The sequence below is a fragment of the Syzygium oleosum genome, unplaced genomic scaffold (assembly GCF_021117445.2).
Source record: "Syzygium oleosum isolate NSW1041296 unplaced genomic scaffold, Sole_v2.1 Sole_v2.05, whole genome shotgun sequence".
Classification (NCBI taxonomy): Eukaryota; Viridiplantae; Streptophyta; class Magnoliopsida; order Myrtales; family Myrtaceae; genus Syzygium; species Syzygium oleosum.
The window spans coordinates 616,381-628,300 of record NW_026607489.1 but is presented as its reverse complement, the minus strand read 5'-3'; the positions used below and the strand labels follow the sequence as shown (position 1 = coordinate 628,300).

Sequence of the window (11,920 nt, the reverse complement as noted above, 5' to 3'; positions counted from 1 at the left end):
ACCAAGGTAATATGATTTCAAGACAAACATAATAAACATAAAAAGCACACTATCAGGGTATGTTTGTTTGAGCTAAAGTGAAAATAAGAAATAACCTTTTTGCTTTGTTGTCGAAATTTAGAATATCATTAAATTTTTTCAAGTTTTTGAATAAAATTATATGTGAATCTTTTGCATTTCGTGAAATTTCAGATATTTCGGATTTAAAAAACAAATTAATTATTGCGGTGTGAAATTGTAATTAAGTGGAAATCAAAAGTAAAAAGACTGGTTTGATTTCGATTTCGATTTCGTGGTAAAAATCAATAAACATACACGACATGCATGTATAAAAACTTCAGAGCAAACAGCAACAGCTACTTCATCTCCACCTTCGCCTTTCATCTTTTACCGGCATCACTCGACGGCGAATTCACTCGCCGGAAGACAAACGCAGTCAGGGTCGGCTCCGACGGCGCAGCGCCCGGTACCTCTTCCCGTCGCCCCCGGAGAGCTAGGGTTTTTCCCTGTCGTTCGAAGGCCAGGTGCAATGGAGGGAGCCCTAGCGAGCGCTTCTTCAATCGTGGACCAGAGGCAGAGGATCGAACAGTACAAGCACATCTTGGCCTCCGTCCTCGCCTCCAACGACATCGCCCAGGCCAAGAAGTTCATTGATCACAGTTGAGTACTCTCTTTTGGACCCCCCGACAAATTCCCCCTGGCATCTCTTGCTAGCGTTGAAAGCTAATTCGCGAATGCTGTTCTTGTTCTTGTTCTTGTTCTTGTGTTGGGGGGTATTTTGCAGTGCTCTCCGATGATGTGCCGCTCGTGGTGTCGCGGCAGCTGCTGCAGAACTTCGCCCAGGAATTGGGGGTTCTGGCCCCGGAGACGCAGAAGGAGATTGCGCATTACACGCTCGCCCAAATACAGCCTAGAGTCGTTTCGTTTGAAGAGCAGGTTGAGTTTTTATCATTCGCTCTCTTGTTAAGCCCCCCTGGAAAGCGCAGATGTCGGGCGAATTTGATTCTAGAATCTTTTGTTCTCATTGATGACACCTTAATAGATACTGCACCGAGATGAATTGGTTTAAGATAGATCAATCAATTTCGCTCGATTCCTTCGAGCATTTATATTGGAGTAGAGGGTGGGGAACTCCTTCCATATCCTTTTTGTGATGGTGATACTTTGATTGATGTCTTCTGGGATTTGGATGTATCTAATCCAAGAGCTAGCTAGTTTTGTGGTTTTGGTAGGGGGGGGGGGGGTTTGGGAAGGGGGGGAGGGGTTTAAAGTTCTTAAGCTTAAATTGTAATGTATTGAAACTGTTGATGGTTGATAGTTACTCCTATCTGAGTGGCAGGTACTAATAATTAGGGAGAAGCTTGCAGAATTATATGAATCAGAGCAACAATGGTCAAAAGCAGCTCAAATGCTTAGTGGCATTGACCTAGACTCAGCAATGAGGTATGGGTGCGAATTTAATCTTCACCTTCGTGCATTTAGTTCATGAGGTATTTGTATCATCATCTCCATGCAATATTGACTGGCTTTTGCGATTTTATATGTAAATGGTTTAATATCTGGAGTCGACATTGAATCTTGTCTTATGTCACCAGGATGATTGATGATACTTTCAGATTGTCAAAATGTGTCCAAATTGCTCGCCTATACCTTGAGGTAAGGACCTTTACACAAAAACTTTTTTCTGAAGTGAGGGTGGTCAACTTGTGATGCCTATGAACCAACAAATTCGAAATACTAGGGCTGGTACTGGAAAATGTTTCCAGTGAAAATGGAAATGAGAACACCTTTAGTTTTCATCTTCAATTTCTTTGGAAACATTTTTGGTATGTGATATGTGAAAAAGAGAATTCTCTATCGAAATGAAAATTATGCAAACATTTTTGGTTTTTTTAGTTCACAATTGAAATGAATTTGAGAAATTACAATGTCCACGTCTATCCCATCATACGGTATATTTTATCAAAAAACTGCTCACCTACAGATAGTATGATCTGAGGTATTAAAGAAGTCGAGGTCACGATGTTTATACATATATGACGTGGAGGAAAATCCCATCATTTACACCTCAGTTCAACAAGAAATATTAAGAAGTCCAATCCTATATAATTACCAATATCCTCCAGTATACAAACGAAACCTTCTATTAATCCATCTTGTGAAGACCATTAGAAGAACGGCAAATGAATTTTAGATTGTGATACCGTGCTTCATGTTCTGTTTTTGATGACTTGCCAAGTTATCAGGCAAGCTGGTGATGGTTTTGATCTCGAATACCAAATTCCAGTACATAAGCCCATATCAAATCCCAGACAATGCTGCAAAGCATCACGGCTAGCACCTCCACAACCCAATTCGTTTAGCACCTCTCCATACAGTGGCAGACTCAAGTGATTGTGTGTATACTGATTGTTGGTAGATACTCCATAATCCAATTCTGTGAAGCACAAAACTTAAGGGAGTTTCGGTCACCCTCAATTGACTACTCCTTTGCTCTATTGAAGTGGATTGTTTTCTTGGTGTAACCTCCACCGAAGATGAAGAAGGAATAATGCACTTCGGTGTTTTCTGCCTGCAAAAATGAAAACACGGGAAAAAGAGAGTGACATCATTTTGTTGTTTTCAGTCTTGTAGCAAAAGAAAGGAAATCACTTCCCTGTCCTTTCGTTGAAAATCAGTTTCCAAAATCTTGCCAAACATCTTTTCAGACAATGTTTCATCATGGAAATGTTAATGAAATTTTGGGAAATCTCCATGTCCCAAACAGCCCCGTTACTTTTTGTAGTTAGTTTATTTATTATGTCATACTTAGCCTTCAGACACATTGCTTGTAGCTGTTATCATGTCGGTTGGGATTGAGCACATCATTTGATATAACTCTAGACTATCTTTGCAATCTCTAAATCATTAATCTTGAAGTCTTGGTACGTATAGCAATTGCTATGTTCTATTTCATGTTTGTTTCAGGACGACGATGCCGTAAATGCAGAAGCTTTCATCAACAAAGCTTCGTTCCTAGTTAGCAATAGTCAGCATGAAGTTTTGAATTTACAATACAAGGTTTGCCCTTGTTTGATGTGTAACAGCAAAGCTAGCTTTTGTCAATTTGATTTTTAACTTGTTATGATTTTCTCTTCTTATCAGGTTTGTTATGCAAGGATTTTAGATTTGAAGAGAAAGTTCTTAGAAGCCGCATTGCGGTATTATGATATATCTCAGATTGAGAAGCGACAAATAGGAGATGAGTATGTACAGTGAACAGTCTACTCTTGTCTTTTTGTGATATATTTGAGGCCTATTGAGATTTGATGATCAGATTGAATTTCATCATTCTCTTTTATGGGTGGAAACTATATGCTTTCAGTCATTTTTTTTCCCATAGATAACGCATATACTATAAATATGCTGTAGTCTGACAAGCATTGCAAACCCATATGTTTTTGGATGTCATTTATTAAAAACCTGTATGTGACAGAATCTTTAACACTTCTTTTATTAGTGTGCTATTATTTGAAGGCCCAACCATGGAAAACCTAAAGCATTTCTCCTCGAGCTTTTAAGTTGGTCATTGTTTTTGAAGACCCTTATCAGGCACTTCATGTAACTCATACTCACTGTTCAACCATGCAAGTGCAAGATACTAGTTTTGGTAACATTATGTTTTGATATTTGGTGCCATTAGATTATGTAGTGGACTTTGGGAGGGGAGAAATGTATACTGCACCTAATAACTGATAGAAAATGGAAGTGCAGAAAATTAGAATGATGTACAAGCATTAAATTCACAGTAAATAGTTGGGATCTCACAAGCTAAAAGGAACATGATGGACTAGAACGTATGTTAGAATTTAAAATTAAGACAAGCGAAATGATAAGTTCTCATCAATCACAGGTAACTTCTGATTGTTGTCATTGCAAAAAACTTGAATGTGGTGAAGTTTAGGCCCTTATTTGAGGACAATTAAGCAAGAGAAGTATGTAATATACACTAAGGCAAGGTAAGTATATAGAAATCAAGACCTAATATTGGACATTACTTTGAGCTGAAAAACTGCCCTTTGTAATTCGTCTGGTCTTTTTCCTCCTCCGCCTGGTTCTCTGTCTCGCTATCTAGGTTTCTTGTTTTTTTTTTTTTTTGGGTGGGGGAGAGGGGGGGGGGGAAGCGATGTTTGATATGTCATCGCTTTTATTTTAAATTCATTCTAGTACCCACATTTGTAGGCGAGAAACCTAAATGCAGCCATGATTCTTCTGGATAGAGTACCCTTTCGGTTGACATTGCTAGAAGTTTTTGACATGAGAAGATAGGTGTCTTCCTGAGTGCATATGCACGTATGTGGATATTATTCTTGTGACTTAACAGGCGTGGTATTTTCCTCAATGACTGGGATTCAGCAGTAACAGTGTTAGATTAGAAGTTGGGTGATAATACCATGAATTAGTTCTGAAACCTGGTTAACTATATATCTCTCCCTCTATTAGGGTGTGTTAAGAAAAGTAATAATTTTACATTGAAGATAGCAAATGGCATTTGTCCCTGATGTTCAGTGTGGCATAAAAAGGGATTTGGCATATGATATACACTTGTTTCAAGATGCCCTCACAAAGGAAAGCATGCAAGTCATCTTGGCGAATTTTACTGGCTTTACAATCAATTTGTAAATATTTTGCATGATGATGCTGATGATCAACTTTCTTCAATTATTTTGTTATATTGCTTTACTATTTGTACACTTGTTACTTGCAAAACAATTTGTTGTCTTTATTTCCTCCTGCCGAAGCTTTTTACAAATAATAGATAGACACTTTCAATAGTCGTTCTTAATGCTGTTTGATATTTTCATTGCAGAGAAATTGACGAGGAGGCATTGGAGCAAGCCTTAGCGGCTGCTGTGACCTGTACGATTTTGGCTGCTGCCGGTCCACAACGGTCTCGTGTTCTTGCCACTCTGTACAAAGTAATCTGTTCCTTCAAGAATTGGGAATGTTAATTTTTACTTTAATCTATAATTAACCTTTTTATCTGGTTGTTTGTCAGGATGAAAGATGCTCAAAGTTGAAAATATATCCAATATTGCAAAAGGTGCCCCGGGCTTCAAATTTTACCAAACTTCAGTGAACTCCCATCCATATCTGAGTTGATTGCAGCTTCATTTGGTTCAGAAGTCCGTATGATTCATGAACATATAAAATGTAAATTGAACAGGTCTATTTGGAGAGGATCCTAAGAAAACCGGAGATAGATGCATTTGCTGAAGAACTAAAAGCACATCAGGTTACTGGCTCATGCTTCCATTTGATAATTTGGTGCCATATGATGCTTTTTGTTTCTTTATTTATCCAAATTTGAATTTACAGAAAGCACTTCTGCCAGACAATTTCACCGTGCTGGATCGGGCCATGATTGAGCATAACCTTTTGAGTGCGAGTAAACTGTATAAAAATATAAGGTTTGAAAAGGCCTCCACTTTGCTTGCCTAATTCTTTTAGTTTCTTTTGCGACATGACCAAAACTAATATTCCATTTTCACAATTACTGGCATAGCTTTGATGAGCTCGGAACTTTGTTGGGCATTCCTCCTCATAAGGTAGGTCTGATACTAACTCAGAATGTAGTAAATTTCATTTTGTATATATTCTTTTGGTACACTGGATACTATGGAATGAGCTTCTCCCAACAATAGTAACTCCACTATTTTAGCAATGCGAGTCTTGTGCAGATGCTGAAAACTGAAATTGAAAATGGGATCACGGGCCTCTCCCTCACCACCCCCACCCCCTGGCCCCACCCAATCCCCCACAAAAGAAAAAGAAAGAAAGAAAAGCATCTGCACGCACAAATATTGTTGGCATTTTGCTATAACCTTTTTTTCTGTTTATTCTTGTGAGATAGATGGGCATGTAGAACACCGGCATTCATCGGTATATACTGCAGCATACGCAAACTGTAATACCTAAATTGTCCTTGCCACCAACCCTTTGTTATCTTTATTTGTTTTTGAGAAAAAGAAAAGTCCTCCGTTAACCGGCTCACAGGCACGCGCGCACATGTAACTGGGTTGTGTGATCTACACCTTGATTGGGTTTTCTACTAATGAGAGTCGGCATTTGCATGTAGGCTGAAAAGATAGCCTCAAGAATGATTTACGAGGATAGGATGAAAGGATCGATTGATCAGGTACGATATTCTCTTTGGCAAAATATCATGCTCCTTGACTATAGATTGTGTGTAAGCTCCTCTTCAGCATTGGTTTCTGGGGAACTAATTTGGGAAGTTCTTTAGGTGGAAGCTGTCATCCATTTTGAGGATGACACTGAGGAGCTTGAACAATGGGATCAACAGGTGATTTTGTCACCCTTTCTTCTGTAATCATTAAGTTCTAATCAGCAATAATGATTCTGCTGTCCTAGTTCGCATCATTGTTCAATATGCTGCATACAAGGTTCAGAAAGGAAAACAAGCTTTGGGTTATCAGCTTCTTTGATGTGCTTATGTGTTATTCTGTTATTATTTATGTTAAAATCTAAGAATGGTGTTCTCAGTTTCATACTGACCAGTATATTTCATGTTCTTGCGGTTGCAGATAGTTGGAGTTTGTCAAGCTCTTAATGATATTCTTGATGTCATGGCAAAGAAAGGCCTGCCAGTGCCTGTATGATGAAGGTGGTCAGATATTCCAAGGAGACGTGCTTTTGGTCGCGGGCATCATGCAAGTGACCTGGGAAGACTTTATTTTGTTTTGTTTTACTTGTAATCATCGTCAAACTAGTCAAAGGAAAAATCATCCTTAAAGAGCAATTGATCCTTTTGAAGTTCAGTATAGAATATTGACCATGATTTGGTTTTTCTCTCCTGTTTTATAAGTACTGCTTCCTTTCAGTTTTATGTTACTTTCTCACTCATCTTCATCTCTAGATTCTAGAGGACAGATATTACATATTGAAAATCAGCTGCCTGAGCTCTTTCTAAGAGCTCGTGTATACCTGTGTGGTCTTTCTGTCAGTGTTGGGGTTTGCATTGAAACTCAACAACCTCGAATGAAGCGTTAACTCATTCTCAGATGGAAATACATCGTCCATAAATCACCTGTTCTTGCTTTTTAGCTACATAGTCTACACCTTTTAACTACAGTCATCTTGCAAATGAAACAGAAACAAGATTCTTGTAATAGGTTACATTGGGGCGTCTCAACAGCGGGTAAAGGTAGATAATAACAGCGGGTCATATTATTCCTAGGGTTAAAGGCTGTCACAGCCTAGCCACTGAACTCGCAGAGCATTGTAAGGGTCTGATCACCTCCCCCGTGCTTAGGTGAGGGTCGTCGGGCCTCGCGTTCGCTTACTCTCATGCGCACAGCTGCCCCTTAACCCTCACCCTACGTTGGTGACCGACCCCTTTCTCTTTGCCCTTTCAGTTTTTCCAGCTTGCTATTTGCCGATGCAGGGCCAATGCAACCAAATCGGCAACGCAAGTCCCACTCTGTGCCAAGTCCATAATTTAATAGCGTCAATACGAACCAATTCGCCCAAACATGAAACTCGGCTACGATTGTACCTAACCCTTAGAATTTGCTGGTTACTGGTGCGATAAAAATTTGCAATATGATCAAAAGTAATATATGTATTCTCGCATTTCGTTAGAGGAGCAAGCCTTAGCAGCTGCTGTGACCTAAAAGATTTTGGCTGCTGCCGGTCTACTTCGGTCTGGTGTTCTTGGCACTCTGCACAAATTAATCCGTTCCTTTGAGAATTGTGAAAAACGAGATGATTTCAGTGGATAACTATTCCCCTTCAGTAATCTGTAGCTAATTTTTAGTGGTTGGCAAAGCGAACAAGGATCCCTGTATCATTTTTTGCCACAAACAGGAGTACAGAAACCATTTTTCATAATGCCCTTTTTAGTGAGATCTGAATCCCACCAAAAACAGGAGAATATGAATGATAGTTACTTTCCTTCCATTGCCTTCTCTCCAAAGACGATACATTCGTTAGTGTATTCGTTTCCTTCTTTCCAAATCATCCCAATGAATCACACTGTTCAAGTATGCCATTTCATACACACCCAAGATGGAGTCTGTGATGAAATCTTTTACTCTTCCACCAGACAGAGAAAGAAACATTCAAGAAAGATGGCTTTAGGCTCAAAGAAACTCACTACCACTGTGTTCATAGATGAAGACATAGTACAAAAGATTCTTCAAATGCTCCGTTATTTTGCTTTTTGGTGTGTCAGAGTAACAAAGTCTCAGCAACTGATGGTCCAGGCAGCTTCTCTTAGCTCAAATGTTTGATTTTGATAGGATATGAGAGAACCACGACTCTCCAAGAAAGTATACGACCTGTGTTTATGTATCAGTTATTATCATCCCCAGCTTGGCTGTTTACAAATAGGTTCTCCCTTCTTTTGGCAAAACCGGAAGGCTCCATAGGGGACCCTCTAAATTTTAGCTCTGAAGTCCTGTAGTTTGGATCAACAGGAGGTCTAGAGTTGTGATCGGCCGAACTCGGTCTAAATGAACTGGTCGCTCCAGAAGGATAGCGGGAAGGAGAGCCATATCTTTGCGACGGTCTCAGGCCACTACCTCGCATATCCATTAGATCACTTCTAGAGGAAGACTCAACGAAAGACCGATCTCCAGAAGTAGCTCCTAATGGAGCGCCAGTTGTGGCAGATGTGGAGCTAAAAGGATCGTCAGGTCCCCATGATGTGAGCGCCTCCTTTTTCTTGGCAAAGAAATGCCATGCTCCAAACAAGAAGAGTATGAAGAACAGCACAGGACTCGTCCAGAACATTGTATTGAACTCGCCCTTGAAAATTGGAAGATTAGAGCGGTACATCCCAACAAAGCCACTGCCAAGTCCAAGAACAACCAGCTTTTCCCGATCGCAAGCAACCAAAGGTGCTGTTGTTTTCCTTGCGTCACCTACATCGTTCATTGGGTGATTCAAGAAAGAAGATCTTATCTCGTCCAGGTAAGCAGAGAAAAGAAGCCGAGGCACACCGACTCTAACATAATGGTGGGATGATACATTGTAGACAAAAACTTTCTCTCGGTTAACAACAAGCAAGTAACCCTTAATTGTCTCTAAAGCAAGAGGCTCTTCCATCTCAAACTTCTTCTTGTATCTGACCCGGCATTTGAAGTTCACGACATCCCCCAACAGCGACATGTGAATGAGATCACCCTCTGATGTATATCCATATGCTTTAGACCGCTCAGTGGCATCGAAAACGTAGGACCTCGCTAGGGAATGATTCAACCCTTCACATTCAAATTCTCGGAGTCTCATGCTCCTCAAATCCAATGACCCAGCCCCTGTTTCGGTCAAGAACAGAAGCCTCTGCTTTAAAAACGCAAGCGGCCTACTTGAAGGCATCACGGAACCATACGCCGTCCCATCTTCTTTGAGGACAGAAATCTTTCCACTAATATCTGTTGATATAATATATCTCATTCTCCCAACATGATGTACTTCCAATATGCTAACCGCTGATCCCTCATGCTCAGAATTTCCATGTGAAGCGAATTTACCAACCGTTTTCATAAAAAGCGGGCTCCATTCTTCACCATTTGATCCCTCCCATACCTTATGCACCGAGATCACACCACTCTGATGCCCCGTCACCAAGACACTCTCATTTTTATAAACCGACATATAAGACACCATGGCCGTAACTGGCGATTCCAACATCGTGTCAAACTCAACCAGAACATCCCCATTTCTCGAGATCACATAGACCCTCCCCTTCTCATCCCCAACGGTGACATACTTGCTAAGCCCTTCATAATCTCGATAAGGCAAGACATTGATGCACGTAGCTTCGAGATCCAATTTCACCGCAGACACAAACTGGAATTTCTCAGACCAAAAAGGACTATACTTAGTAACAGAAGCCCGCCTTGCTCTCTCCCCATCTTGAGCATTGCTCCCGAAACCATCCCTTTCCTCAACTTCTCCGCTAACTTTCTTATCACTATAGCCTCCTTTCTCAACACTATCCTTATTCAACAGTTTCGGACTCTCCGAAACATCCCCGCTCGGCGCCGAAGCTCCTCGCGATTCTAATCTAGAAACTACCTCGCTAAGATTCCTCACTAATTCCTCGAGCCTCTGCAACAAAAGATGCTGTTCACGGCGCAAATCAACACCTTCAGCATCGACTGCGACGTAATTTACCCGCTCATGCTCGTCCGGAGCGGGCACATGATGACAGTTCCCGAACACCCAAAACCCAGATACATAAGACAACACAAGAAGCAGATAGAGCAAAAGTAACTTGCCGTTATCTCGATGACCCATTGCAGATAGAACAAATCGGTGCTGACCCGAGTTACAAGATTCAGCGTTTCGCCATTGATGGATCACGGCGGAAGTTGCAGATCGTCGTGGATCCGATGCGAGATTGAAACTTGTCGAGATGCGAGTGGAGTTTGATATGTATCTTGTAGTGGAAGAATCAAACAGCGTTGCGTTTCTCTTGGGATGTGGAGATGGAAACTGAGCTGAAGTTTCTTTGAGATTTTCTTGACTTGGAGGGACTGAGCGTCTGAGTTAGGGCAAGGATTCGATATTTCAGGCGAAAAAGTGTGCTTGGTGAAAAAAAACCAAATCTGCCATGAACTTTCTTTTATCTAAAAAAAAACCCCAAACTTTAAGACTAGTCCCAAATCTACTCCAAATTTTATTTTGTAAAAAAAATCACCAAAATTCAATTTATTTTAAAAAAATGTACCCTCGTGATCTAGTCCCAACTTAACGTGGGACTTCCATGTCGATAACAATCAACATCAACAAAGTAATGGGGCTTTTTTTTTTTACAAAGAAAAGTTCGGGACAAATTCGGTCTAAACCTAAAAATTGAGTTTTTTAAAAAGTTTTTTTTGGAGTGGATTTGTTATCGTCCCTAACTTTCATATCCTATAACGATTTTATTTTAGAGAATTTCAGCAATTTTCATTGCGTTGGATTTGTTATCGAAGTGGAAATGCGATGTCGGTATATACCTATCGCTCATTACTTTGATGATGTGGATTTGTTATCAACACGGAAGTGCCACGTTAAGTTGGGACTGGATCACACGGGTATATTTTTGAAAATAAATTGAAATTTGCTTATCTTTTTTACACAAAATAATATTTGGGACAGATTTGAGACTAAACTTAAAGTTTGGGGTTATTTTTTAGACAAAAAAAAAGTTAGGGTAGATTTGAGACTGGATCTAAAGTTTAGGGTTTTTTTAGAGACAAAAAAAAGTTCGGGACAGATTTGGGACTTGACCTCAAATTTGGGGTTTTTTAGGGAATTCACCCCTTGGATTTGAAGGAAAAGTAACAAAATGGGGATAACGACACAAACAGTCATTGAATTTTGCCCTAATATATAATTTGATCAATGAATTTTTAATTTGTTTAATATAGTCCCTGAACTTTAGCCTAATGCTCAATGTTATCCCTGAACTTTCAATTTATTTAATGTGATCCCTAAACTTTTGGTACATGTGTCAATGTAGTCCTTGAACTATATAAAAATATACAATGTAGTCTCTGAACTTGAATTAATTGAAGGATTACATTAAACATTTTCATATAGTTCAGGGACTAAATTACATCGAATAAATTGAAAGTTTAGGGATCACATTGAACATTAGGCTAAAGTTCAGGGACTACATTAAACAAATTAACAAGTTCATTGATTAAATTTCATATTGAGTCAAAGTTCATGAACTGTTTGTGTCATTTTCCCTAGCACAAACTTTTGATTAGTATCAATTCAGTCCTTTGGATTAAATTTGGTAAGATGTTGATGACGTTGACGTTGGCTAGCATACGTGGCACCATCAGCGTTGACATGAACAATTTTTAATAATATTTTAATATTTTCTCGATTTTTTTATTATTTTTATTTTTTTCTTCCTTTT

At 39.6% G+C, this 11,920-nt stretch overlaps 2 protein-coding genes across 2 annotated transcripts; one reads left to right on the top strand and one right to left on the bottom strand.

Annotated features, from left to right (window-relative positions):
• Positions 1 to 398: 398 nt before the first annotated feature.
• LOC115664802 (COP9 signalosome complex subunit 4) lies at positions 399 to 6,854 on the top strand. The gene is made up of 14 exons (XM_056311312.1): positions 399 to 659; positions 785 to 936; positions 1,340 to 1,443; positions 1,596 to 1,656; positions 2,968 to 3,060; positions 3,145 to 3,245; positions 4,850 to 4,958; positions 5,039 to 5,083; positions 5,207 to 5,275; positions 5,359 to 5,450; positions 5,546 to 5,588; positions 6,119 to 6,178; positions 6,284 to 6,343; positions 6,585 to 6,854. Exons 1-14 carry the CDS (start codon positions 530 to 532, stop codon positions 6,657 to 6,659), a joined length of 1,194 nt encoding a protein of 397 aa, XP_056167287.1. The 5' UTR covers positions 399 to 529; the 3' UTR covers positions 6,660 to 6,854.
• A 1,134-nt stretch (positions 6,855 to 7,988) lies between these two features.
• LOC115664803 (uncharacterized membrane protein At1g75140) lies at positions 7,989 to 10,579 on the bottom strand. Its single transcript, XM_030586690.2, has one exon. The coding sequence runs from the start codon at positions 10,300 to 10,302 to the stop codon at positions 8,353 to 8,355; it is 1,950 nt and encodes a 649-aa protein (XP_030442550.1). The 5' UTR covers positions 10,303 to 10,579; the 3' UTR covers positions 7,989 to 8,352.
• Positions 10,580 to 11,920: the final 1,341 nt, after the last annotated feature.

Bases quoted from the DNA above. Each gene is read 5' to 3' on its own strand.
- LOC115664802 (XM_056311312.1), top strand. From the start codon at position 530: ATGGAGGGAGCCCTAGCGAGCGCTTCTTCAATCGTGGACCAGAGGCAG. The intron at 5,276-5,358 runs GTTACTGGCTCA...TTGAATTTACAG, and splicing joins AAGAACTAAAAGCACATCAG to AAAGCACTTCTGCCAGACAA. The intron at 5,589-6,118 runs GTAGGTCTGATA...ATTTGCATGTAG, and splicing joins TGGGCATTCCTCCTCATAAG to GCTGAAAAGATAGCCTCAAG.
- LOC115664803 (XM_030586690.2), bottom strand. From the start codon at position 10,302: ATGGGTCATCGAGATAACGGCAAGTTACTTTTGCTCTATCTGCTTCTT.